Source organism: Phoca vitulina, unplaced genomic scaffold, assembly GCF_004348235.1.
Source record: "Phoca vitulina isolate PV1807 unplaced genomic scaffold, GSC_HSeal_1.0 scaffold37, whole genome shotgun sequence".
In the NCBI taxonomy this organism is placed as follows: Eukaryota; Metazoa; Chordata; class Mammalia; order Carnivora; family Phocidae; genus Phoca; species Phoca vitulina.
The window spans coordinates 15,698,328-15,724,155 of NW_022589740.1; the positions used below are offsets into that span (position 1 = coordinate 15,698,328).

Consider the following 25,828-nt stretch of genomic DNA (forward strand, 5'->3'; position numbering starts at 1 on the left):
AGATAAAACTGATAAATCTTTCACCAGACTTAACAAGAAAAGAGAGAAGACTCAAAGTCAGAAATGAAGGAGGAGAAATAATATCACAGAAATACCAAGAATTTTAAGAAAATGTTGAAAAATTATCTGCCAACAAACAATTGCACAATCTAAAAGAAATGGGTAAATTCCCAGAAACCTACAATTTTCCAAAACTAAATCAGGAAAAGATAGAAAATCTGAGCAGACCAATTACTAGTAATGAAATTCAATCAGCAGTCAAAAACTTCCAACAAACAAAAATCAAGGACCAGATGGATTCACAGGTGAATTCTACAAAACATTTAAATAAGAGTTAATACCTATTCTCAAATGATGCTAAAAAAACAGAAGAGGAAGTAAAACTTCTAAATTCATCTATGAGGCCACCATTACCTTGATCCCAGAACCAGACAAAGACATTATGTAAAAAGAAAACTACGGGCCAATATCTCTGATGAACACAGATGCAAAAATCCTTAACAAAAGAATAACAGAATTCAATGTACATTAAAAAAATCATTTAGCATGATGAAATGGGATTTATTCCAGAGATGCAAGTGTGGTTCAATATTCACTAATCTATATGATATCACATAAACAAGAATAAAAAAAACTGTCATCTCAATGGATACAGAAAAAGCATTCGACAAAATACAACATGCATTCATGTTAAAACTTCTCAACAATGTGGGGTAAAGGGAACATACCTCACCATAATAAAAGCCATATATGACGAACCCACAACTGACATACCGAATAAGAAAAACTGAGAACTCTTCCTCTAAGACAAAAACAAGACAAGGATGTCCACTCTCACCACTTTTATTCAACATAATATCGGAAATTCTAGCTGCAGCGATCAGAAAAGAAAAAGAAATAAAAGACATCCAAATTGGTAAGGAAAAAGTAATACTGTCACTATTTGCAGATGACATGATACTATACATAGAAAATGCTAGACTTCACCAAAAAACTATTGGAACTGATAAATTAATTCAGTGAAATTTCAGGATACAAAATTAATATACAGAAATCTGTTGCATTTCTACACACTGATAATGAAGTAGCAGAAAGAGAAATTAAGAAAACAATCCCATTTGTAACTGCACCAAAAAGAGTAAAATACAATGGAGAAAAGACAATCTCTTCAATAAATGGTGTTGGGAAAAACTGGACAGCTGCATGCAAAAGAATGAAACTGGACCACTTTCTTAAACCATACACAAAAATAAACTCAAAATGGATTAAGGACCTAAATGTGAGACCTGAGACCATAAAAATCCTAAAAGAAAACATAGGCAGTAATCTCTTGAATATTGCCCTTAGCAACATATTTATGTATAGGTCTCTTCAGGCACAAGAAACAACAGCAAAAATACCCTATATTGGGCCTTGACCAAAATGAAAAGCTTTTTCACAGTAAAGAAAACCAACAAAATAAAAAGGCAACCTAGTGAGTAGGAGAAGATACTTGCAAATGATATATCTGCTAAGGGGTTAATATCTAAAATATATAAAGAGCTTATACAACTCAACACCAAAAATACAATGTAATAAAAAAAATGGGCAGAGGATCTGAAGAGACATTTTTCCAAAGAAGACATACAGATGGCCAACAGACATGTGAAAAGATGTTCAGCATCACTCATCATCAGGGAAGTGCAAATCAAAACCACAATGAGATATCCCCTCACTCATTTTAGAATAGCTATCAAGAACGGTAGTACAATCAAGAAACCAGTATCAAGAAACAAGAAATTATAACAAGTGTTGGCGAGGATGTAAAGAAAAGAGAACCCTCAAGCACTGCAGTGGGAATGTAAACTGGTATAGCCACGGTGGAAAAGAGGATGGAGGTTCCTCAAAAAATTAAAATCAGAAATACCCTACAATCCAGTAATTGCACTACTGGGTATTTGCCCAAATACAAAAATCCTAAGTAAAAAAGGTATATGCACCCCTATGTTTATTGCAGCATTATTTACAATAGCCAAGGTATGCAAGAAACCCAAGTGTTCATAGATAGATGAATGGATAAAGAAGGATTATCCATTCATCATACACACACACACACACACACACACACACAATGGAGTATTAGTCATTAAAAAGAATGAAATATTGCCATTTGCAACAACATGGATGGAGCTAGAGAGTATAATGCTAAGTGAAATGTCAGTCAAAGAAATACCATAAGATTTCACTCACATGTGGAATTTAAAAAACAAAACAAATGATCAAAGGACAAAGAGACAAACCAAGAAGCAGACTCTTAACTATAGAGAGCAAAGTGATAGTTACCAGAGAGGACGGAGGTGGGAGGGTGAGTGAAACCAGTGATGGAGATTAAGGAGTACACTTGTCTTGATGAGCACTGGATGATATAAAGAAGTGCTGAATCACTATATTATACACCTGAAACTAATGTAACATTGTATATTAACTATATTGGAATTAAAAACTTGTAAAAAAAAAAAAAAACAGAAAAAGATGTGGCGTACACACACACACACACACACACACACACAGTGGAATATTACCCAGCCATATAAAGGAGTGAGATCTTGCCATTTGTGCCTACATGGATGGAGCTATAGGGTATTACGCTAAGTGAAATAAATCAGACTGAGAAAGACAAATACCACAGGATTTCACTTGTATGTGGAAGCTAACAAACACACAAAAAATAAACAGACTCTTAAAATACAGAGAACAACTGGTGGTGGCCAGAGCAGAGGTGGGTGGAGGGATGAGCAAAAAAGATAAAGGGGAGATACAGACTTCCAGTTATGAAATAAGGAAGTAGCAGAGATGAAAAGTACAGCTAGGGAATATCGTCCATAACACTGTAATACCATTGCATGGTGACAGATGGGGACTGCAGTTACTGTGGTCAACACTGAGTAATATATAGAATCATTAAATCAATATATTCTATATCTCCAACTAATATAACATTGTTATTTATACTTCAATTAAGAAATGAATAATTTCCTACATGGCAAAACAAATTGAATTGGGGGGGCTTTTTCCACACAGAAATCCTTTGCAACTGTACCAAACAAAAATCTGTAAATGAACACGTCACTTCGCGGAGTCTGGGCCCTAATCAGTCATCATTAGGAAACAGACAAAGGTACATCCCCTGGAGAATTAAGTAATCCTTGGGCATTCCTACCTGTTAGTGCTCTGGTAGCGCCCTTTTCCTTTATTTCTGAATTCTCGGTAATTAACAAGTGTGTCACACCATGATACATGATGACACTGATTATCTCTTGTTTCTGCACAACCTAAGAAAGAAGAAAACCCAAGTTTAAATGAACAAGAGTTGTTTTTCGGAAATCAGGCAAGAATTTTGAAGTGGATACTGTTGCTTCTTAAGAAGTCCAAGTCCCTTGACTCAAAGGCAGGCATTTCTCCACGAGGCAGATGGAGTCTCAGCTTACCCTATAGAACCGTGGTAGGATTTCCTTGTAGTTCCTTTTTCCCCCAAATTTGGAACATGAGCTACACCCTGATAGAGAAAGGAAAAATAAGAGTGGGGGAGGGGAGTCTGAGGGATCCCCAGAAATAAGCAGTATTTCTTGAAGAAAAAATTCAAAATTCTATCAAGAAGGCTGAATCTCGGAAAAGAAATTTGGTTCGAGATGATATATAACAGGATCAAGATAACTGAGACTCAGTTGTTTCCCCAGAGCCTGGGAGGTATGTAGTGAAGGAAGGCTGTTCAAACAATGGCTTTGCTGATATGAGTGGTCTCTGCCTCTCTCTCCTTCATATAACTGACTTTTGTTATATCTTCTTCCTAAAAACATAGTGATCAGATATAATCATGACTAGTAATAATTACTGCTGACACATTTACAGTGCTTTCAAGTTCATATCGTTCCCCTCAAGGGAAAGTTATCCCCTCAAGACAAACTGAGAGGTTGGCATCACTGAAATATCTATTGAACGGAGAACAGAGACCCTGAACTTGCCCACTGGAAATGCTAAAAGCAGAATTCAAATCTAGCTCCTAGGACTTCAGATCCTATGCCATGTCCAGGAGTCTCAATGGCAGAGTGAGGAGGGGACCATGTGAAGACTGCCATAAGATTATAAAGGACTTCATATTTCATGGTGGGGGGCGGTGCTCAGACTTGAGAAAGGAAGTGGACCTTCAAGAGGTCCCTATAGGAATCCATTAAAGCAGTGTTCCTCTATGGAACCTTGAAGAACACCAAAATTTAAAGAGTAGATGGAGGAAAAGAAGCCTATGAACAAAGCTTATTCAATCCTACACATATATATGGTTATAATCCACTTGCATCTCAGAGAAGGTATCGAGTCTCCAGAAGAATTTTGCCTCAGGTAAAAGGCCTTAAGTTAATGTAACAAATCACCATTTTTCACTATAGAGTAAGCATGCATTTGCCATTTTTTTCCAATGGGGATCAGTCTTTGGTATTAAACAGGAAAACCATATTCATGGTATATTTGTTTTAATCCATATATTTCTATTCTCCAGAATACAGACATATCTAAACTATAATAACATATCAATGTCACAGCCACTATAAAGTATGCGACACTATTCTAGACAATACAAGAAACACATCATCAACCCTTACCCTGCCATCGTAAATGCAGATTCCCTTTTCTGGCCGCATTCATCAGAGTGGTCCTACAAGCTGTGAGCGTGGGGGCCCACCTTTCCATTCCACAGCCCCAAGCACTGCTTACGCCCTTACATCCGGGCGTTGCCCCAGCATCTTTGTTAGTGGGATTGTCATTGTCGGAAGTTAGATAACCCCCCTCGGGAGAGAGAAAAAGAAGAGGGGAAGGAGCCAATCAGCTGTTCGACTAAGAGTTAAATGGGCTGTGGTTCCCTTGTCTGCAAAATGGTAGCTATCAGGCATTTCCCATCACTGCAGGTTCCTACCGCTGTTCACTTCGCTGAAAAGTGATAGCAAATGTTTGGTACGGGGCTGTTCGCGAAATAGTCTACTCAAGGCCATGTATGTGCACTATCGTGTACATTAGCAAACGTTAGAATGTCTCCACCTCCTTTTATGGAATCCAACTGACCAACTGATTTATAACCTTGTTACATTTGTATGTTTTTTTTTGTTTTGTTTTGTTTTAACAGAGAAAAGTCTTTGCCGGAAATGCAGTGAAAACTGCAAGACATGTACTGAATTCCACAACTGTACAGAATGCAGGGATGGGTTAAGGTAAGAGAATGAAGGAGCTTTTCAAGTCACACAGCCCAAGGAGCGTCTCAATATAAATAAAATATGTAAATAAATAATCCTCTTACCATCACCCTTGGTTTGACTCCCAAACACTTGATTGCTATTTGCATTATCTTTACCATTGTATGTGGAAAATTGAATGCCATCTTGGCTAAGGGAGGCTTATAAACCAAATGAAATTCTCTTCAGAAAAGATGGCCCTGATACACGTAAATAAAAATGGCTATTTGAGAAGCTTTCTCAGTGCTTTTTGACCAGCGAAGTGCCCCTGTCAAGGATTACTGTGTAGGTAATACCAATGAATTATATTTAATCCTCCTGATTCATTCCTTTGATGGTCGGAAACTCTTCCCTTATCTTTATTATTTCTCTCCATATAGCCAGTCATTCTCTTAAGTACCTCAGGCTTGGTTCCATTATGCTCTGGTATGCTCATAGATTTAACACCTGGAGATATTTTTCTTGACTGGATGACTCGCTCATTGCTAAAGCCAGATAGCTGATAGATTCTGCAAGAGAACAAGACACGGCTCAAATGAACTAGGTAGCCTCCTGATACCCACAGAGAAGGTCAGACCATCCTCCGTTGGGTAAGGAGTTGGACCCTGAGTTTACGGAGAGCCACAAATCTGCAGCACTCAAATCTTTTTAAGTATTGAGAACACCTGTTTCCACCTTTAATTGGAGAAGTGAACTCAACAGGCTCCAGGCAGGTGATTCTTCATATTAATTAATATCAGAACATCGGAGCACATGGGTGGCTCAGTCAACTAAGCATCTGCCTTCAGCTCAGGTCATGACCTCGGGGTCCTGGGATTGAGCCAGGGGAGTCTGCTTCTCCCTCTCCCTCTGCCCTTCCCCCCACTCATGCTCACTTGCTTGCTCTCTCCCTCTCAAATAAATAAAATCTTAATCTAAATGAAAATGATGTTCTAATATATTTTTTTATCTGTGGGTTTTTTCATAAATGCATTCACTATGAATTTGCTTAAGCACCCTGCATCTCAAGACTTCCAGTCTTGGTAAATATCAGTCTAGTCAGCCCCCTCATTCTTTTTGGACAAGGAGCAGATTGGGATAATAAAAAGAAGGGAGACAAGATAGATGTGGGCTCAAACCCTCTTCTATTAATCAGCTGTGGGATCCTGGTCAAGTCACTGAGCCACTCTGAACTTCAGTTTTGTCATCTATACAATGAGATAATAACCCCTACATTGCTGAATTATGAAAAGGATCAACTGTGATAACATTTAGAAAGTACTTATTCCAATATCAGACACATAATTGGTCCATGAGACATAAAAGATTTACGATATTTTCTATACAAGTGACCCTTGCACAACTCAGGGATTAGGGGCCGCAACCTCATACAGTTGAAAATCGCATATAACTTTTAACTCCGTAAGTTACTCCTAACTATGTAACTACCAATTACTACTGTCGACCGGAAATCTTACAAATAACAGTCAATTAACACATTTTGTGTTATATGTATTCTATACTGCATTCTTACAATAAAGTAAACCTAGAGAAGAGAAAATGTTAGGAAAATTATAAAGAAAATACATTTAGAGTACTATATTTTATTTATTGAAAAAAATCCACTTAGAAGTGGGCTCATGCAGTTCAAACCCATGTTGTTGAAGAGTTAAGTCAACTGTGTTTCTTAGGGAACATTTCATAGAGTACGTTAACCAGCACTCCCCAAAAGAAATATGAGAGCCCTATATGTTCATTTTATTTTAAACATGCCAGTAGCCACATTAAAGGAAGTAAAAAGATATGGGTAAAATTTAAAAAAATATTAACCAAATATATCCAAAATATTTTCATTTCAAAATATAATCAATATAAAAGACCTAGTGAGATGTTTTACATTCTTTTTTGTTGTTATACCAAGTCTTCGAAATCTGGTGTGCATTTTAGCCCAGAAAGCACATTGCACATCTCAACTGGGACAGTAATCTTTTATGAGAAATACTTGATCTGTACTTGCATTTTACAAAATTTAGTCGAAGTAGATTTTATATAGCCAGGTTGGTTCTAAACTTACTCAGCATTTTGCCAGTAACTGAACCAAGGGCCAATTTGTAAAATTTAGACTGAAGTTCAAACTAAAGTTTAAAATTCCATTCCTGGGCCACACTAACCACATTTTAAGTGCTCGGGAGTCACGGGTGCTGAACCATGTGGGACAGCACAGTTCCGACCCAGCCAACTGATCACAGACAGAACCCGGGTGTCCACCGTACCAGGCGGGTTAGCCACGCCACCGCTCTCTTTTGGAAGCAGCAGAAGGCTTCAGGGTGCACACGGGGCCTGCTTCCTGTTGCACGACCCACTTACGTTCATTGCCTCCTCACACAGCGCAGCCTCTTTCTCATGCTCAACACGTGCCAACCTCAGAAGGAATGCCCTGTACTAGAAAAATGAGGCAGTTTCTTTTTATTTTAACTCTGATAATAGGACCACCAAAAAACTTTCCTCCCACAAAAGGATCCATTTGATGCAATGTCCTTTTTTCCAGTTCTACGGAAAGGGAAGGGATTTTCTTTTATTGGCTTTTTAAATGACATCGCTCCCTGGCCAGTCAAGTCTGTGAATGGAATACACCTTCAGTTAAGCTGCCCTCTGTCTCCTTGAGACTGCTTACCTTTTCCTTAGAGGCTTTGAGGGTTGACCAGTTTGTCTCAAGAGACCTATACATTTTTAAAGAGTGGCTAAGAACAAACAAATACATACATGTAAAATACTGGAAGGAAGTGGATTACAACGTTAACAGGACTGTTTGGGATCCGTTTTTATCTGTTTTTGTTCTTTCCCATAGGGAAAAATAAATTTTACTTTTCCAAGTTAGTGTGATCAAATACAAAGCACAGTCAACTAAGATGTGACTTGGAGCAATATAAAGCGTCTAAGAGAATAAAAACCATTTGACCCTGTTGCTTAGAGACCCATCTTGTAGTATCTTCTACTTGGTGACATAGGATTACAGGTGCTAATCTATCGTTCCAATAGTGAGCAATATTTGTAGATTAAAGGTCCTAAATTCTGTGGTTTTTTTAATTTTAAGAATTGATCTATACACTATGAAAGCTATCATAATTGATAGATATTAGAAAGGAGAGGGCGCCTGGGTGGCTCAGTCATTAAACGTCTGCCTTCGGCTCAGGTCATGATCCCAGGGTCCTGGGATCGAGCCCCGCATCGGGCTCCCTGCTCAGCGGGAAGCCTGCTTCTCCCTCTCCCACTCCCCCTGCTTGTGTTCCTGCTCTCGCTCGCTCTCTCTGTCAAATAAATAAAATCTTTAAAAAAAAAAAAAAAAGAAAGAAAAAATACGCATTCCTCATTCAACATTCTGGCAACTATAATAGATACCAAGAGTGCCAAATAGAGAAAGTATGGTAGAGAGAACACCTGGAAACAATCATATAATTAAGAAAAGTTGGGGTGTTTGGGGAATCAGCTGTATAGGCAGGTCATTTTATGAAATTATTCATTAGCATTTAAAATAAATCAGGAAATAGAGGCAACTGTGTGGTTCTGATGGGAACCAGTAGAACTAAAACCAGAAATAAGAACGTACTCCCAGGAGTGTGGGCGGGCCAGAGATCACCGTGCCCTTTATTCAGTTGTAACTCGTTACCCTGTGTTCCTACTACATTTTATAATTACAAAACAACTCTTAAATTTATTATGTCGTAGGGCTGGTTATCAGAGTTGTCAGACGTATTGTTAGGTCATGAGTTTTGTCAGTAAGATACTTTCAGGAACACCTGGGTGGGTAAGGTGCAGAGCGAAGAAGATCCACGAAGCTTGCAGCACGCATACAGCTGCAGACATGATCATAGGGAGAGAGAAGCAGGATAGGCATCGGGGAAGGAAAAAAGAAGGGGTACGGGACGATTTCCCCCCGCTTTGAAGCTTTGCCAAACCACGGGTCTCTGGGAGACGCTCTATTTGTTGCGTATGGAGCTGGGGAGCTATGACCTCTTTGCCTTGATCACGGCATCTGTGTTTCTGTCTTCAGCCTGCAGGGATCCCGGTGCTCCATCACCTGTGAGGACGGGAAGTACTTCAATGGCCAGGACTGTCAGCCCTGTCACCGCTTCTGTGCCACCTGCGCTGGTACCTTGTCCCCCAGTCCTACTGTCTATTCCTCTGGCTCTGGTTTGCTGTTTGTTGACTTGTGGTTAGCCATCACTCCTCCAGACCGCCCGGAGATGGTTCAAGTAAATGCTGGAGAAACCTCATTCTCCTCCGGCACTCCTGCATGGATTCTCAGAGAAAGTCAGCCATGGGCATTCTGTCCCTATGGCGACACTGAAACATCCCAGTGAGATCCCCTCCTCTTTCCAATGAGATGTGATGGTTTTGGCAAATGGGTTCAATTTAAAATGGGGGCGGTTTTTTTTCCCCACAGAACGTAAGAGAAAGCACAAATATGAAATTGTGACTCTTAACATGACAACCTATTCATGCCCTTTTCACCAACTACGCAAGAAGCAGCCCATTGTGCAAGCTCTTCTGAGATTTTGTTTCTGTTTCCCGCATTTGTCTTGCTTTCAGGGCCGGGCGCTGACAGGTGTATTAACTGCACGGAAGGCTACTTCATGGAGGATGGGAGATGCGTGCAGAGCTGTAGTCTCAGCTACTACTTTGACCACTCTTCAGAGAACGGATACAAATCCTGCAAAAAGTAAGTGGATCCGCCCCTCCAGCCGTAGCTCGTGATCACTGGCTTCCTTATTTGACTGCCTCCATAAAACAAAACAATTATTAATGATGACCTAAGTTTCCAAATCAGAAAGCTGAAAACAGAAACCTGCCCTGCTGCTTTCACCCAACTTCTCTTGAATACTTTGTTGTTTTTGTCTCAGGAGCACTTTAAAACCTTGAAAGTAATATTTCAGTTTCAAGTACAATGCGTTCTCCCATTTAAAATCAGTCTACCTGCTGGGCTTTCTTTAATGCTGTTAAAGGTAGCAATTATGGTAAGAAGAGTTTTCTGTGTCGTCTTCAAAGGGGGAATTAAGTTTCAAACGTCCTTAAGAGGCTGATAGCAAACATCTTTTCTTGCGTCTGATGTGTGAAAGCATGAACTGTACATTTTCCCCATAGATGTGATGCTACCTGTTTGACATGCAATGGTCCAGGGTTCAAGAACTGCACGAGCTGCCTCAGCGGCTATCTCTTAGACTTAGGGACGTGTCAGATGGGTGCCATCTGCAAGGACGGTGAGTACAAACTCTTCATTTTGATCCTCTGAACACAGGGTCCTCTTTTTAGGTTGAGATCAAATATATTTCCACATAAACTATCAAGCCTGAGTTAGATAGAACATGCCCAATATCTCGTTGGCATTCATTCATCTTGAACTCACACCCTCAACGGGTTTTGGTTTGGGTTTATTTTTTTTTTTTAAGTTAAAAGAAGAAATAAACCACCTATAGTTCCATTGGCCAAGATGGCACCAGTTACGTTTTTTTAACTTTAGAGTTTTGGGTTCACAGCAAAATTAAGCAGAAAGTACAGAGAGATCCTATATATGCCAACTGCCGCCCAGCAAAAAACACACACACACACATCCCTCTCCCCTCCCCAATTAGCCTCCTACACCAGACTAGTTACATTTGTTATAATCAGCGAACCTTCACTGACACACCATTATCACCCAAACCCATGGTTCACATTAGGGTTCCCTCTTGGTGGTATACATTCTAGGAGTTTGAATGAATGAATGAATGAATGGGGATACGTATCCACCATTGTAATAATCATACAGGACACTTTCACTGCCCTAAAAATCCTCTGTGCTCTTCCCTTCCTCCCTCCCTCCCCCCTAGCCCCAGAACCTACTAATTTTTTTTACTGTCTTCATAGATTTACCTTTTCCAGAATGTCATATACTTGGAATAGAATAGGCAACCTTTTCCAATTAGTTTTTTCATGTGTTTCTTTCCCATCTTTTGCCGTCTGTACTTTTGCCCAGATTTTTTAAATACCATGTACATGGAGGTTTGTATCCTGCTTTTTGTACTAAACATTAGACATAAACATCATCCTATGTTTACAAAGTCCTCAGAAACTTCATTTTTAATTACAGCATAAAATTCTATCATGTGAAGATGCCAGTTTATTGCCACTTGTTTTAGATTATTTAAATTTTTGGTAAGTAAATTGTAATCAGATGCTACCTGAATCTTTCATTAAACCTGAGAGGCAAGGAATTAATGATAGACCTAAGTGTAGAATTTAAGACTACTAAATGTTGGTCCATTTTTCTTTTCTTCACACACGTGGTTCTCAACCAAAATGCCAGGACCGCACACTTTCTCCAAAGATTCATGGTAAATTGGTCTTGGGGTGCTATCTAAGCATGGATATTTTTAGAAACTTCTCAAGTGTTTCTAATGTGTGGCCAGATTTGGGAATCTCTGCCTTACTCCATTCCCCCTGACAACTTGGCAAATGCCAAGTTCTCCCAGTTTTCTAGCCTCAGCTTCTCCATTTATAAATGAATGAAATTAAATTATTCCAACTTTAACATGTTGTGAATTTTGACTCTCGGTATAATTCACACAGAGGGAGCCCTAAAATTTGAGCCTGAACTTTATGCAGACATGCATCTCAGTGACCTAGAAAGAAATCATTTCGAACCATTGTTATTTTTAAATATCTTTGGACTGTTATGAAAATAGAATAATAAAAAAGTGCACTTGGAATAGTCCTCCTGGACAAGGGACTTCCCTTGGTTTATTCTCTGCCTTCCTTGGAATGCGCCCTCTCCTAGAAATTCCACAAGAGGTAGAACAGTGCTTTGGTTGTGAGAATATGGATTCAGGAATCAGAATACTGTTGTTCCTTTCTGGGCTCCAGGTCTTGGGCAGGTGATAAACTTCTCTGGGTCTCACTTCCCTCATCTGTAAAAATGAGGAGGCTAATACAATTGACCTTGTATGGTTATTCTAAAACTTCCTATGAGGAATTTCAAAAAGACATCTGAAAGAACAGGGCACATGATGACATGTGTAGAGCATCATCTATGGTCTCATCTCCACAGAGCATCATAGGTGACTTTGCATCTTCATAGCTACTTGGCTGTAGGATTGGTCTAGCAGGGATGCGCCAGACCCACTCAGGCTCTCTGTTCTCACCACCCAACACGGGGATAGAGGGTTGGGGTGATGGCACTCCAGGGACCATGTAAGTATCACTTTTTACTTAAAAACATGGTTCCCCCATAGCTGGATCTGACCATAATTTTTAAGCTGGTGACAGGAAACAGAGGAAGATTTTCTAGACTCAGAAGATCCACAGTCACTTGAGATTTCACCCACAGCACTTGGTGCCAGGCATGGCCATGTTTGTGATGCTTTAACTGCCTTCTCTAAACCATGGTAAACTTGGGATAAGTTATGCCAGGTGGCACACTTTGGTAGAAATGGGGTGTCCAGAATTGTGGGCAAGAGTAGGAAATGAAGAATCGTGATTTGTAATGAGCCCACCTTAGGTCAGCTAAATAATAAGATCACTGATGGCTCCACCAGGCTTTTCAAATCACATATTGATTGCATTTATGGGTTTGTGATTTATTCTCTTTCAACTGTCATATTTCAATGATTCTAAGACATACTTTTTTTACATTTTAACATCCCTGAAGTCAGATGCATCTTATAATTTATGGCAGCTTACAACCACTTCTGTCCAATAGGTTGATGCGACATAGCTGTCATTGCCTGTGACTTTGTCACAGAGTTAGACACATGGTTACCAGTTCCTGTGTTGAATTTAACTGTAGTTCGAAATAGCTGCAAAAACTAATTGTTTAATATTCAAAGGAAGAGTTTTTGTATAAGCACAGAAACAAAACAGCCTGTTATATAACTAATATTTAACTAATATTTCCAAATAAGCATAAAATTAATATTCTAATTAAGGAGACTCTTGGGTCACCAGGTAATAAGACGCATGAAGCATGTTTTTTCTTAATACTTAAAATAATGGTGCATCTTAAATCCAGTGTCTTGGACTCAATGAAATATAGTATAAATGACTGTATACTCTCTGCTCTAGGTAATTCTGAGAAGACAAATTCCTTGCTTATATTATTATTGATTTCTAATTTATTCTTTTTTCGAATCCTTTTTTTCCCTTTCATAAATGGACATCAATCCCATTCACCACTGGACCGCAATCTCTCTCCTTGAAAAAAACAATGCTGTTGACTGAAATCCCTTTGGCTGGACCCAAATTCCTCCTTGTTGACTGCTTCTCAATGAGCTCTTCCAATCCCCCCATCTGCCTCTCTGGCCAATCAAAACCTTCTTCCGCGTGTACATCATGCTGCTCTCGTCCTCAACTCCCCCCTCTGTCTTGCTGACTTCCTGGAAAAGCAACGGAAGAGTCCTGGGCGGAAGGAGGCTTCTGTATGCTAGTGAAAAAGAACAATCTGTGCCAGAGGAAGGTTCTTCAACAACTTTGCTGCAAAACATGTACATTCCAAGGCTGAGCGGCCATCTTAGATTTCTCTGTTCCTGTAGACTTATAGATTACTCCATATTATTATTAAAAAGAAAAAAAAAAAACAAGCAAAAAAAAAAAAAAAAAGCAAGCCACCTCTCTCTTTTTTGCTCTCTTTTTCTCTCTCTCTCAAATTTGTGCAGGGAGATGGTGAACTGTTTTGTCAGAACTTAAATGGAAAAAAAAAAAATAAACCTACAACAAGCCTACCTTTTATAACTGGGTGTTTAGTGCTAAACAGCCAGAACCACAGAGACAGTATTGTATGACCAAAGCATTTGATGCCAAAATTTGACGTTAAAGTAATGATTTGATTTCCTGCCCTGGTTTTGAAGGTCCATTTTTTTCCCCTTTGCATTTACTTGCTTGTTTCCCCTTTGAGACGCCTAAAAATACCTTTTGAAAACATCACAAGAGCAGACATAGGTCAAAATCAAAGAGAAAGCTCTTGCATCTGTCATTTTTCATGCTTGACTCTACCGTTCGTTGGGGGAAATGGCAGAAAAGTGGACCTAAGGGCATTAAGAACATCCCGCAGAGTTGTATTCAGTGTCGTTTGTCTTAGTTTTTCACAGTTGAACATTGATCCTTTCCACACATAATTTACTTCATGCATTATGTGCTGGTTTTGGCATTATACTCACTTGATAAGTCTGCTCCACTGGTTTCATCAGATAGACTTGCTGCTACTGGCTTTGGCTTTGCAGATTGGGTTATTTTACACACAGCTGGTCAAATGGGATCACTCTGCATAGTCAAATTGGTGACCGACAGAATGCAAAGTTACACAAAATAGCTGGGACTGATCCAGCTCCCCTGAAATCTGGAGTGTTCACTTTGTAGACCCTGCATGATCTCCTGGTGCTATATGGCCATTATCCCCATAGCATTTTTTTTTTTTAAAGGCCATCAGAAATTCCATTTGTTGTGATGGGAAGCATTTTGGATATGATGCGGGAAATTTCTTCCTGGAGTCAAAAGTTTCTAAAAGGTCCTGTATTTTTTAAGAAATGGAATTATTTAAATAATATTTAAGCTCGTGCCCAAGTTGGCCGGGCAACGTTTTTCAATGGTGCTTATTAGAAGTTTTATCATTTTGTCATTTTCAGAAAATAAAACTGGAAATTGAAGATGGGTGGCATGATTGTACCCTCCTGGTTCTGTTATTTCCCATTCCTCTGTCCCTCTATAACCATGCTATGATACATCTGTCCACTGGATGTCAATGAGATCATCTGTTTTCTTAGAATTATCCTCACCGGTTTTCTACGACTCTTAACTACATCCTGGAACCTAGCAGACTGAATTATGTGAAAACTATTTTGAGTCGGTGGTTAGAAACGATGCCTGATAGATCTTTTTACCAATTCTGAGTTTCTCTATTTAGGGGAGGATAGACTCATATCAAGTTTCTTCATTTTTCATATCAAAGCTCCATTGGTGACCTCATTTGCTTTGGGAGTGACCAGCCACATCAAGGAGACTCGATGCTTTGAGAGCCTCACTTCCACGATGTCACTGGCCTCACAGCTGAGAACAGGGATGATATCAATATAGATTATTTGGGGAAGGAGCTGGGACGTGGATGCTAAGATCCCCACTCAGACAACAAGCTAGGAAAAAGCCTACCTTGAAAATATTCATTCCTAGACATCAAAGTTAATGTCTGACCTAAGGTGAATAATTACAGTCTAATGACCCTCTTTAATAGCATTATAGTAATACTGAGTCGCATAATGATTCGTAAGTAACTAGGGACTCAACTGATTTTGCTGAGCAACTTTCATTTTCCTAACAGTGCAGGTCCTTCTGATCTGAGGAAAGTAAGTTAATCCAGGGGACGGCAGATAGAGTCTCACATTTAAAGGCACAATCTCTAAATGGACAAATGTAAGCGCAAGCCTAAAGCAAGGTCAAGCAGATGGCAAAACCAGATTTGCCTGCAAAGGAATCCATTTGACTGAACCAGCCCGTACCATTTGAGGCACAAAGTTACTATGATAGGAAAGATAAAAATGGTATCTGTGTTCTTAGACAAATAACCATCAATATGACAGCCAAATTCACTGGGGTCCACCAATGTGTGTTCCATTTCCCACTGACCATGCAAGCGCACATCATGGAAATACTGGTTTAACTACTCGTGTGTTACTGCCTCGTTCATCTACAGAATATTATTAACTAGGACATAATGCTTTCAAAGTTTAAGTTAATGTTATATATTATGTATAAATATATATATTCATAATGAGATATATGTAATGGATAGTACAAAGTTTGGAGAATTAACAAATGCTCTAACCTTCTAGAGACAAAAGTCCTATCTTCTGTTTTCTTTTGTCTTTATTTTTAACTAGTGATCCACTGTTAAATCCAAATCCACTTTTACTGAAAAATACTGTACATGTGTAAAATGTTCAGTTGTTTTTTTGTAAAATATAGTAGAATGGTTGTAATTGATACTGGCCAAAAGCAATGTTATTCCATATTTTATTTTTTCTATTAAATTAACCTAAGTTCCTGTTTATCTGATCTGTTCATACCCCCGTGGAAATATCTCTGAAAGGGTGAGAGAAGGAGAACCTTCTGTTGTTTCCACCTAGAAGCTGAATACGAAGGAAAGGATGGAAGTGAATAGAGCATCTGAATTAAGTTGGAAAAGAAAGGGTGAGCAGAGGAAGAAGTTGTAAAGGAGAGACAAAGTAACAGCAGTATGAGAAAGGAAGAGTTTAGACTTGGTCCTGAATGAAGCTTATATCCCATTTTTAGAAAGCAAGTGAAAAAAAAAGTCTGTAAAAGCTTGGCACACTGGTTAGCAAGTTGTGCAGATGCTGGCACCAGGATCTGGGCCATCTGGGCTCTTTCCCTGGGCTTCCCCTGGGATACGGACAAGTGCACACTCACTAGTGGGTGTATGGAGGGGTGGGGACCGAGGGGCTGTGCATGAGCTGGTGGGGGGTGGTGAAAGCTGTCGAAAGGGGAGAAGACTTTGTTCAATTTGCTGATATCCTGTGTAAAATTGACAGTGGCTGTAGCCCCGGGTGCCTAGAAGGTAACTTTGTCTAAAATAAATCTCTAGTACATGCCACGGAGGGGGGACTGTGTAGTTGGCAAAGACCCACCATGGATTATAGATCTCCGTGAACCCTGCGTGAGATGCAGGCACTAGTTCTGAAGGTTCAACGCCCTGCCTTTTGGGAAGAGAAATGAGAAATCAGTGAAAGCAACATCCAAATTGAACTCCAGTTAGGTTTAAAGATCTAAGGATACAAAATGGTGTAAACGAGTGCCTCCACTGTCATGAAATCCCATTATGAGGATTGGGTGGGGGAACTAATTTTATTGAGCACTTACTATGTACCGCACGATGTGGGAATATAGAGTATATGCATACTAATGTAAATTCTCCTAATTCTCACAAAAAATTCTAAAGCAGAAGTACGCTCTGTTTACAAATTATCATTACCTTCTGTTTACAAACAAGAATGATGAAGCAGATGGGCTTGAAATAGATTGACTGGGATTACATAACCAGACAGAATAATAAAAATAAGGTTTAACAGTAAGACAATTAACATTAGTGAATTCTAAATCTCAAATGAATCGGACACTAAGTTGTTAGGTTCAGACCAGCAGAAATTCCTTTGAATTGAACTGGTCAAGGCAAGTTTCCTAGAGTAAGTGGAACTAGGATTGGTTCTGGAGCTAAGGGGCTGAGGCTTAAATAAGTAGATGGGACAAGAGCAGGAGGAACATTACCAGCGAACTTGCTAAAGAAGAGATGGTTTAGGGAAGTAAGTCAATTGTTTTAATGGTTTAATCTAATTGCTACAAACAACAGTGATGCAACATTTAATGGATTAGTCAGGAAGGATCTACAAAAGATGAGTAGTGTGCCCATCCTCAGCCCCCACACCTGTGGCAGACCTTGCTAATCACCAGTGTCCAACTGTGGATGGATCAGATTTGCCTCACTTTTCACCCCAGTGTTAGGGACTTCTCATCATACTGCTGATCTCTTCTGTCGGACTCCCTGTTTTCCACTCAACACTCTACTCTTCATTTTGAGGAACCTGCCAACTGTGTGCAAGTGAATATCAGGCAGTGAAAATATAAGTAGGCATGTATTCTTAACTCTTTTCATATCACCCTTCAGCTTCATGCAAAGAGAAATGACAGACAGCAGCTTGATGGATTTGGAGAAAATTGGACGCAACGTTAAACTATGGCCTGGCCAGCTCAACACTCCTTCCTTCCATCCTCTAACACAAAATAGTAGCGGGAACTCAAAGGCCAGCTGCAGCTTGACCTCACCTGGCCCAAGCTGGGCCCTGGGCCCCACATCAGTATGTGTCAATGACAGAAAGTATAAACCTGCTTCTGGGTGACGGCCATGTCCAAATGTTATTTTTGTTGCAAACCCATAAAATCTGAAGTTCTCGGTAGAATACTTTGGAGCCATTGACAAAATTGAGCAGGGCATAGCCAAGCTGGACTTAATGTCGCTGTGGCTCGTTGGAGACACTTGGGCATTACAGGTGGGCTGTAATGCATATAATCATGTCTCCTCTTCATCGTGAGAGGTGAATACCTGGCCAAGAGTCAGTTCTTGGGCAAGAAGGATGCAGTTGGGCAGCATCACAAAGTCTCAGAGGGCCAGTCTGGGACCTGGCAATGCCGGCAGCTCTTTCCACTCTAACTGCAAAGGACTTAGAAGGATGTTTGTCTTATTACTGAAGCATTTTCTTGCAAGGTCTCCTCTCTACATGAGGCAAGGGGGGGGGGGGGGGCGGCAATTGTTGCTTTTTCAAAGCCAGATATCAGGCAACAAAAGATATGTTGCCTCCCCGCTTTGAAAAATTCCCAGAAACATTTCCTGAGGCTGAAAGTGTATGATCTTTTTTTTTTTTAATTTTAGGAAATAATACATGATTTTAAGAATCTACTATTTTAGGGAGGACCGAGTTTTACTAAAATGGCTTTCATTTGGCGCACAGAAACTCAGAGGCCTATGGAGATTAACTTCCTGTTGCAAGATTCACAGCTAGCAAAGGGTATGGTTGGGAATGGAGCCCACAACATCAACCTTCTACACAAAACTGCCTCCTTTTGAAGAATGCCGGGGGGGCGGGGGGAAACAAGTGCATATTACACATGCTGCAAGGCAGGGGTTATGAGTCCTTTCTTAACTGCAGGTAGAAGACACAAGATCGCTAGACTTGGCTTTTTCTCTTTATAAGCTCAGCTTAATTGTTTCCATGAACAGTAAGTCCCTGTCATATACAGGCTCTGAGGTCCTTCTTGCCCTCTACAAGCTGATAGTTTAATAGGGGGCACAGACACATGATTGCAATATGAAGCTATTTAAGTGCCTTTAAAAGGGCATAAAAAGATCATGGGGCAGTTTAGTTGAGCAAGCGCACTTTCCCAATTAAGTGCTAAACGTTCCCTACCCTTGCACTAGGAGCTTTCTAAGGGCTTCCAAAAATAGCGTGCGCCATTAAAAATACCGTTACCTCTGAAATGTGCAAAATCAGGTGGTATTTTAATTAAACATCTACAAAATGCAACATGTCAAACTAGTCAATTGCAACTCAGCTCTTAAGGAACCACATATAATTAAATTTAATGTAGGATAAAGGTGAATTTTAATATGTATGACATGATGTAGGACCTACAGAGCCAGGGGAACCTAGGATCTGTTGGGATCTTAATATAACTCTGCAAAGGAGGTAGAAATTCACTATTCATGCTGGGGGTGGGCAATTTATACACACACACACACACACACACATACACACACACACACACTATATACACATACTCCTGATTTCTTTCCTCAAGATTTCTACCTATAGTTCCTAATAGCTACGGGACATTTCCCTTCAGATAGCTAACAGGCATCTCAAAATTAACATGTCCAAAACAGATTTCAGACTGCTCAATCCGCCAAATGTTATCTCCAGATACCTCCCACCCCACGAATGGCATTACAACCCAGCCACCCAGTGGCTCAAATCCAAAACCTAGTAATTCTTCTTTTTTTGCCCCCAAATCCAATCCATTAGGCGAGTCCCATTAACCGCACCTACACAATAAATCTGTAAATGGTCCACAGGTTGCAATTCTGGGTCATCCTCTCCCTCTAGGGCTACTGCAGAAGCCTCCCAACTGGGCTTCCTTCTTCTCACCCCTTTCTTTTTCTGTCCTGTCCCATCCACTCTACACAGGGACAACAGAGCGCTAAAACCAACACAAAATCAGATTTCTCCCCTTTCTTTCTATTTGCTCAGGATCAAGTCTGAACTCCTTACCTGAGATTTTCCTCATCTCTTCTCATGCCCCTTCTCCCTTGCTAATCTTACTCCAGTCTTAACAACTTCCTTTTTGTTCCTCAAAGAAAATCAACATGTTTATGCATCAAGACCCCTGCTCTTCACATGGCTGGTTTCTCCTCATCCAGCAGGTCTTAGTTCAAAAATAGCTCCCTCGGAAAGTAGCTCCCTCCACCTCTCATCCCACACGTGCACACCTTTTCTGGTCTTTTCATAGCACTTTCACAACATGACGTTCTATGGTTCATTTACTTGTTTACTGTCAGTCTCTCCCACTAGAACATCAGCACCGTGAAAGCTGGGGCTTTGTCTGTCTTACTCACAGCTCTAGCTGGTATGTGTAGCACAGTGCCTTGCTTGATAAGTGTTTGCAGAATGAATGAATAAAAAGGCTTAAGTGAGAAATGACATTTGACCTGAGTCTTGGAGGATAAGCAGGAATTTGTAAGTCAATGAAGGCGAGGATGTTGAAGAAGGATTCTCTGGAGAGAGAACAGGTTCAAGGGCACAAAACCATGAAAGGGTCTGTGGACAGAGATGGCAATGAATGGGCAGGGTAGGCAGCTGGAGGGAGGGGATAGAAAGATCACAGAGGTCAACTTATAAAAGCCATGGATGCGCTATTGCCCTCCTTCAATCTCCTTGACAGAGTCATCAGCCTTCTTTCCAGAGAGGCTAAATGACTTACTCAAGGACCCCGTCAAGTCAACTCATGGCCTCCTGCCAACATATTTGGAAAGCATTCATTCAGACAAAATGCTAAGGAGATATTTGCTTCAGTCCCCAGAGGACTAGCTACATTGAGCCAGCTAAAGAAAAGGACAGGGGACTAAGCAGAGCTCAGATGTCAGAATAGCTCACATGAAAGGAGGCAGCCCATAGTTTCTTTTCACTGTGATGCCCGTGGCCAGAGCAACAGATTTGGCAAGGTCTGTTTGCAAGACTGCACTTGGGGACAAGGGCCTGCTCAGAATCCTCTTTTCCTTCTAAGAAAAAACAAAACAAAACAAAAACAAAAAACTTTGCCCTCTAAATTATCATTACCAGAGAAGAGCAAAAGGAAAGAAAGTGATGTCCTGGCACCTTTCTTCCCTAATGATGAAAATAACTCCAATAACTTCCACATATGGAGTACTTCCTATGTGCTAAGTTCTGTGCTGAATGCTTTGTATGGGTTATTCCACTAATTACTACCAATAGCCTGATTTTCTTCTCTTTTTACAAGTAGAAAAGCAGATGAGGTAAATGCCTAAGGCACCCCATTGATAAATGGAAGATCTGGGATTAATTTAAACCCAGACAATCCAATATCAGAGTCTCCAGGAAAAATACAAGAGCCAAAGAAGATGTCTGTCAAAACCCCCTTCAGGTTATGGCCATGGAGCTTACATGAGGATTATATATTTTCATTGGTGATGTCTGGTTCAGGGCCCCTGCTGTCTCCTGTGAATAGAGCAACATTCTACCCAAGACTATACACATGGTCACATAACACTTTGTGTGACCCAAGCCAGGAGTGGATATCAATATCATCATGAGAATTAGTAGCAACCAGTGGGCCATGTGGGCAAAAGAAATTAGAATGGACCTAAGGGAACTGAGGCAGAGGCTGTTAAGAAATGAGGATGTGATGCCTCCTTTCATGCTAATTTTTCTCTGTCTGGGAAGCCATCATTTGCATTTTCTAGCCCCAGATGAAATGAGAAATAGAATGGAGATATGGGGAACACAGTGAAACATTGCAATGCTAAAGTCATCACATAATACAAATTCCATGAGCTCCTCTGACAAATCTGGTAAAACAAATTCCTTCCAGGTGGTATTACACAAGACTTTCTTGCCACCTGACTCATAACTGTTATAACACCTGAACTAGTCAGAAAATGTAAACTTTTTGTTATGTATAAGAAAATGATCGGTAACTGACTTCTGTCATGAGAAGAGCCACAAACATGACAGAAACCAGGAATTATCTTGACCATCTCTCCCCACCCCCACATCTGCCCCATCAGCAAGTCAAGACAACTCTACCTCCAAAATAGGTTTCAGATTCATTTTCTGCCCTTCACTTCTACTGCCCCCAACCTAATCAAGCTACTTCTAAGTGAAGCTACTTCTCACCTGGACTATTGCAAAACTTTCTTTCTAGCCTCATCTAATGCACCTCTTGTGTCCACACTCCCCATGTTCCTACTTTCTTCTAATCTATTCCACACAGCAGCCAGAGTGCTCTGTTTAAAAATTCAAAGCTCACATGAGACTCTACTGTTTAAAACCCTCCCACGGCTTCCCATTCCACCTTGGATAAAGGTGAAATACCTTCCTATGGCCATCAAGGCCATGGTCAATCTGAGCCACCCCACTTCTCTAAACTCTTCTCATGCCATTCTCTCCCTCCCATCATATTTTCCAGCCACACTGACTTTCCCTGATTTTTCTTTTCTGCTTTGTTGCCTTAGAACTTTCCGACATGCCATTCCCCCTACTTTAATGCTATCCCATTCCTAATCATCTATACCTGGCTAACATTTATTTATTATCTGGGCCTCAATTTAAAATGTCACTTCTTCATCTTCTGAAGATCTCCTTATTATAAGCTCTAACGGAAGCCTCTACTCTACTTTCATATCAATTACCCATATCTACTTAATTGTAGGAGTATTTGAGATATGTAAGGCTCACTACAAAGTTTGTTCTATGGGGGGCAACGTCTGTAAATGTCTTATAGCACATAAAGCTAGCAGAATGTCTATCATCGGGTCAGTATTTGATAACTCTTTTGTCAACAGATGAATAAGCCAAGAATAACTAAATAGGAGAATAACTAAGTAAATGACAGGGAGGAAATAGCCCCGGCCCAGACACTGAGACAACCAAGTCCTAATTGTGATTCTGAATTACATCAGTGTAGCTCTCTCTGCGTCTGTACCTCAGTTTTTCCCATCTTCAACATCATCCCTGTGAACCGTTCCGGCCCTTGTATTCAATGTGAAAGGGAAATCCCAGGAGATTTCATGGAGATTCTGTCACTGACCCTACAACACATGGGAACACCTCAGGCACACACTCAATAAAGCTAATGCTTTAGGGCCTTTGCCACTAAAAGTGTACAGCGGCAACAGTAGCTGTGAGTTGGTTAGTATGGTAGCAGAGCTCTGAAGTGTCTCCCTAGGATTCCTATCTGTGTGTTATTCACTCCTGTGAAGATCCTTTGCAGATGGAATTAAAGGTTACTATCAAATAACTTTATGATAACGAGATTATCCTGAATTACCCACGTGGGCCCAAGGTACGGTCAGTCAGAGGGATGGAGTGAAAGGAAACCAAGAAGGCAGAGGAGAGAATTAGATTCAAGATGTGAGAAGGAGATGACCTACAGTCACTGGCTTTGAAGATGCAGGAAGGGAGCCATGAAACAAGAAATACATGCAGCCTCTAGAAACTGAGAATAATTCCCAGCCAATGGGTGGCAAGGAAACAGGGACTTTAGTCCTGAATTCTGCCATTGACACGAATGAGCTTGGAGCAGATACACTCCCAGAGCCTCCAGAAAGAATGCAACCTGTGACACCTTGTTTCCAACCTTGTGAAATCAGAGCAGAGAAGAAGGTGAGCAACTGTGCCCAGACTTCTGACCTACAGAACTGTGAGATAATGGGTGTTTTGTTAAGCCATGACAAAATAGTCACTCGTCATAGCAGCAATCAAAAACTAGTACATATTTGTGTATCTTCATAGCTGAGGTCTGAGGGGCAGGCTTCTGGTTTGTCACACATTAGGGCCCTACTTAGATGCACTCCTGGGACAGAAGCTAGCAGATGTCATCTTTGCACTCCCCCTCTGCCTTGCTTCAGATGGCTGGTATCTCCTGGAAAGGAACTTGTACACTTTTCTGGTGCCCCTGCCCAGGAGACACCTCTAGATCATGCGGCTCTGGTAGCCAGTGGCACTTATGCTTGCATTCTCAAAGGACTGTATATATTTGCATGACTTAAAAGCTGCTGCCTGAGGGTCTGACTTTCAATCAATATGTGCTGACTGAGATTCTCCCCTTTGGGATCCTGACAGCTCTTGGCACACCCTCAGCTATTGAGGCTTAGTAAAAATAAAATGGGCTGCTTGGACAATCACAAAGGTTTGAGAAACAATGAAGATCTAGGGCAGACTTGAATGATAAGTTTCATCTGCTACACAAGACCACTTCTTCAAGACTAGGAGAGGTCACTGTTTTATCTTATGCAGAGAAACTAGCACAGAAAGTCAAGTAAATGAAAAAACAGAGGAATATGTTCCCAATTAAAGAATAAGGTAAAATTTCAGAAAAAGTCCCTCATGAAATGGAGATACAGGATTTAACTGATAAAGAAGAGTTCAAAATAATAGTTATAAAGATACTCCCCAGGGCGCCTGGGTGGCTCAGTTGGTTAAGCAACTGCCTTCGGCTCAGGTCATGATCCTGGAGTCCTGGGATCGAGTCCCACATCGGGTTCCCTGCTCAGCAGGGAGTCTGCTTCTCCCCTCACCCTCCCCCCTCTCATGCTCTCTCTATCTCATTCTCTCTCTCAAATAAATAAATAAAATCTTTAAAAAAAAAAAAAAAGATGCTCCCCAAACTGGGGAGAAGAATGGATGAACACAGTGAGAACTTCAATAAAGATGATAGATAGATAGATAGATATGAGATTACCAAATAGAAGTCACAGAGCTGATGAATATAATAACTGAACTAAAAAATACAATAGAAGTTTTTAACAGCAGACTATGAAGCAGAAGAAAGAATCAGTGAACTCAAAGGGCAGTGGAACTCATACAATCAGAGCAGCAAAATGAAACACACACAAAAAAGTGAAGATAGCTTAAGGAACTCATGGGACACCATCGAACAGACCAACAATTGCATCACAGGACTCCCAGAAGAGAGAGCAAGGGCGAAAAAACATTTCAAGAAAAAATGGCTGAAAACGTCTCTAAACTGAAGAAGGAAACAGACATCCAGATCTAGGAAGCTTAGACAGTTTCAAATAAGATGAACCCAAAGAGATCCACATTGAGATACATTACAATTAAGGAGTCAAACTTAAAGGCAAGGAAAGAATCTTTTTATTTTTTATTTTTTTAGAATGTATTTATTTATTTGAGAGAGAAAGAGAGAGCACAAGCAGGGGGAGCGGCAGAGAGAGTGGGAGAAGCAGGTTCCCTGCTGAGCAGGGAGCCCAATGTGGGGCTTGATCCCAGGACCCTGGGATCATGACCTGAGCTGAAGGCAGATGCTTAACCAACTGAGCCACCCAGGAGCCCCAGCAAGGAAAGAATCTTAAAAGCAGCAAGAGAAAAACAAGGGACATGCAAGGGAAACCCATAAGACATCAGCAGATCTTTCAGCAGAAACCCTATAGGTCAGAAGGGAGTGGCATAATATATTCAGAGTGCTGGAAGACAGAAACTTCCAGCCAAAAGTATTCCACCCATAAATGTTGTCATTCAGAATTAAAGAAGTAATAAAGAGTTTTCTAGACAAGAAAAACCTAAAGGAGTACATCAGTGCTAAATTGGCCTGAAAAGAAATGCTAAAGAAACTTTGTTAAACTGAAAATAAAGGGCACTGATTAGAAACAGAAAAACCTATGAAAGTATAAATCTCATTGGTAAAGATAAATATATGGTAAAATTTAGAATAATCTAATGTTGTAAAGATGGTGGATTAATCATTTA

General features: G+C 40.4%; 1 protein-coding gene across 3 annotated transcripts in view; it reads left to right on the forward strand.

The window, feature by feature from the left end:
* Nucleotides 1-25,828, forward strand: part of PCSK5 (proprotein convertase subtilisin/kexin type 5) — a 456,955-nt gene that overhangs the window by 286,665 nt on the left and 144,462 nt on the right. For 2 of the 3 annotated variants that reach the window (XM_032427639.1, XM_032427640.1), the window contains exons 17-20: nucleotides 5,153-5,237; nucleotides 9,289-9,386; nucleotides 9,828-9,957; nucleotides 10,380-10,495. In XM_032427639.1, the coding sequence (XP_032283530.1) occupies nucleotides 5,153-5,237; nucleotides 9,289-9,386; nucleotides 9,828-9,957; nucleotides 10,380-10,495 (429 nt within the window). Of the gene's footprint in view, nucleotides 1-5,152; nucleotides 5,238-9,288; nucleotides 9,387-9,827; nucleotides 9,958-10,379; nucleotides 10,496-13,654; nucleotides 16,300-25,828 lie in introns of those variants that run through there. The other variant, XM_032427641.1, reaches the window with a different exon arrangement.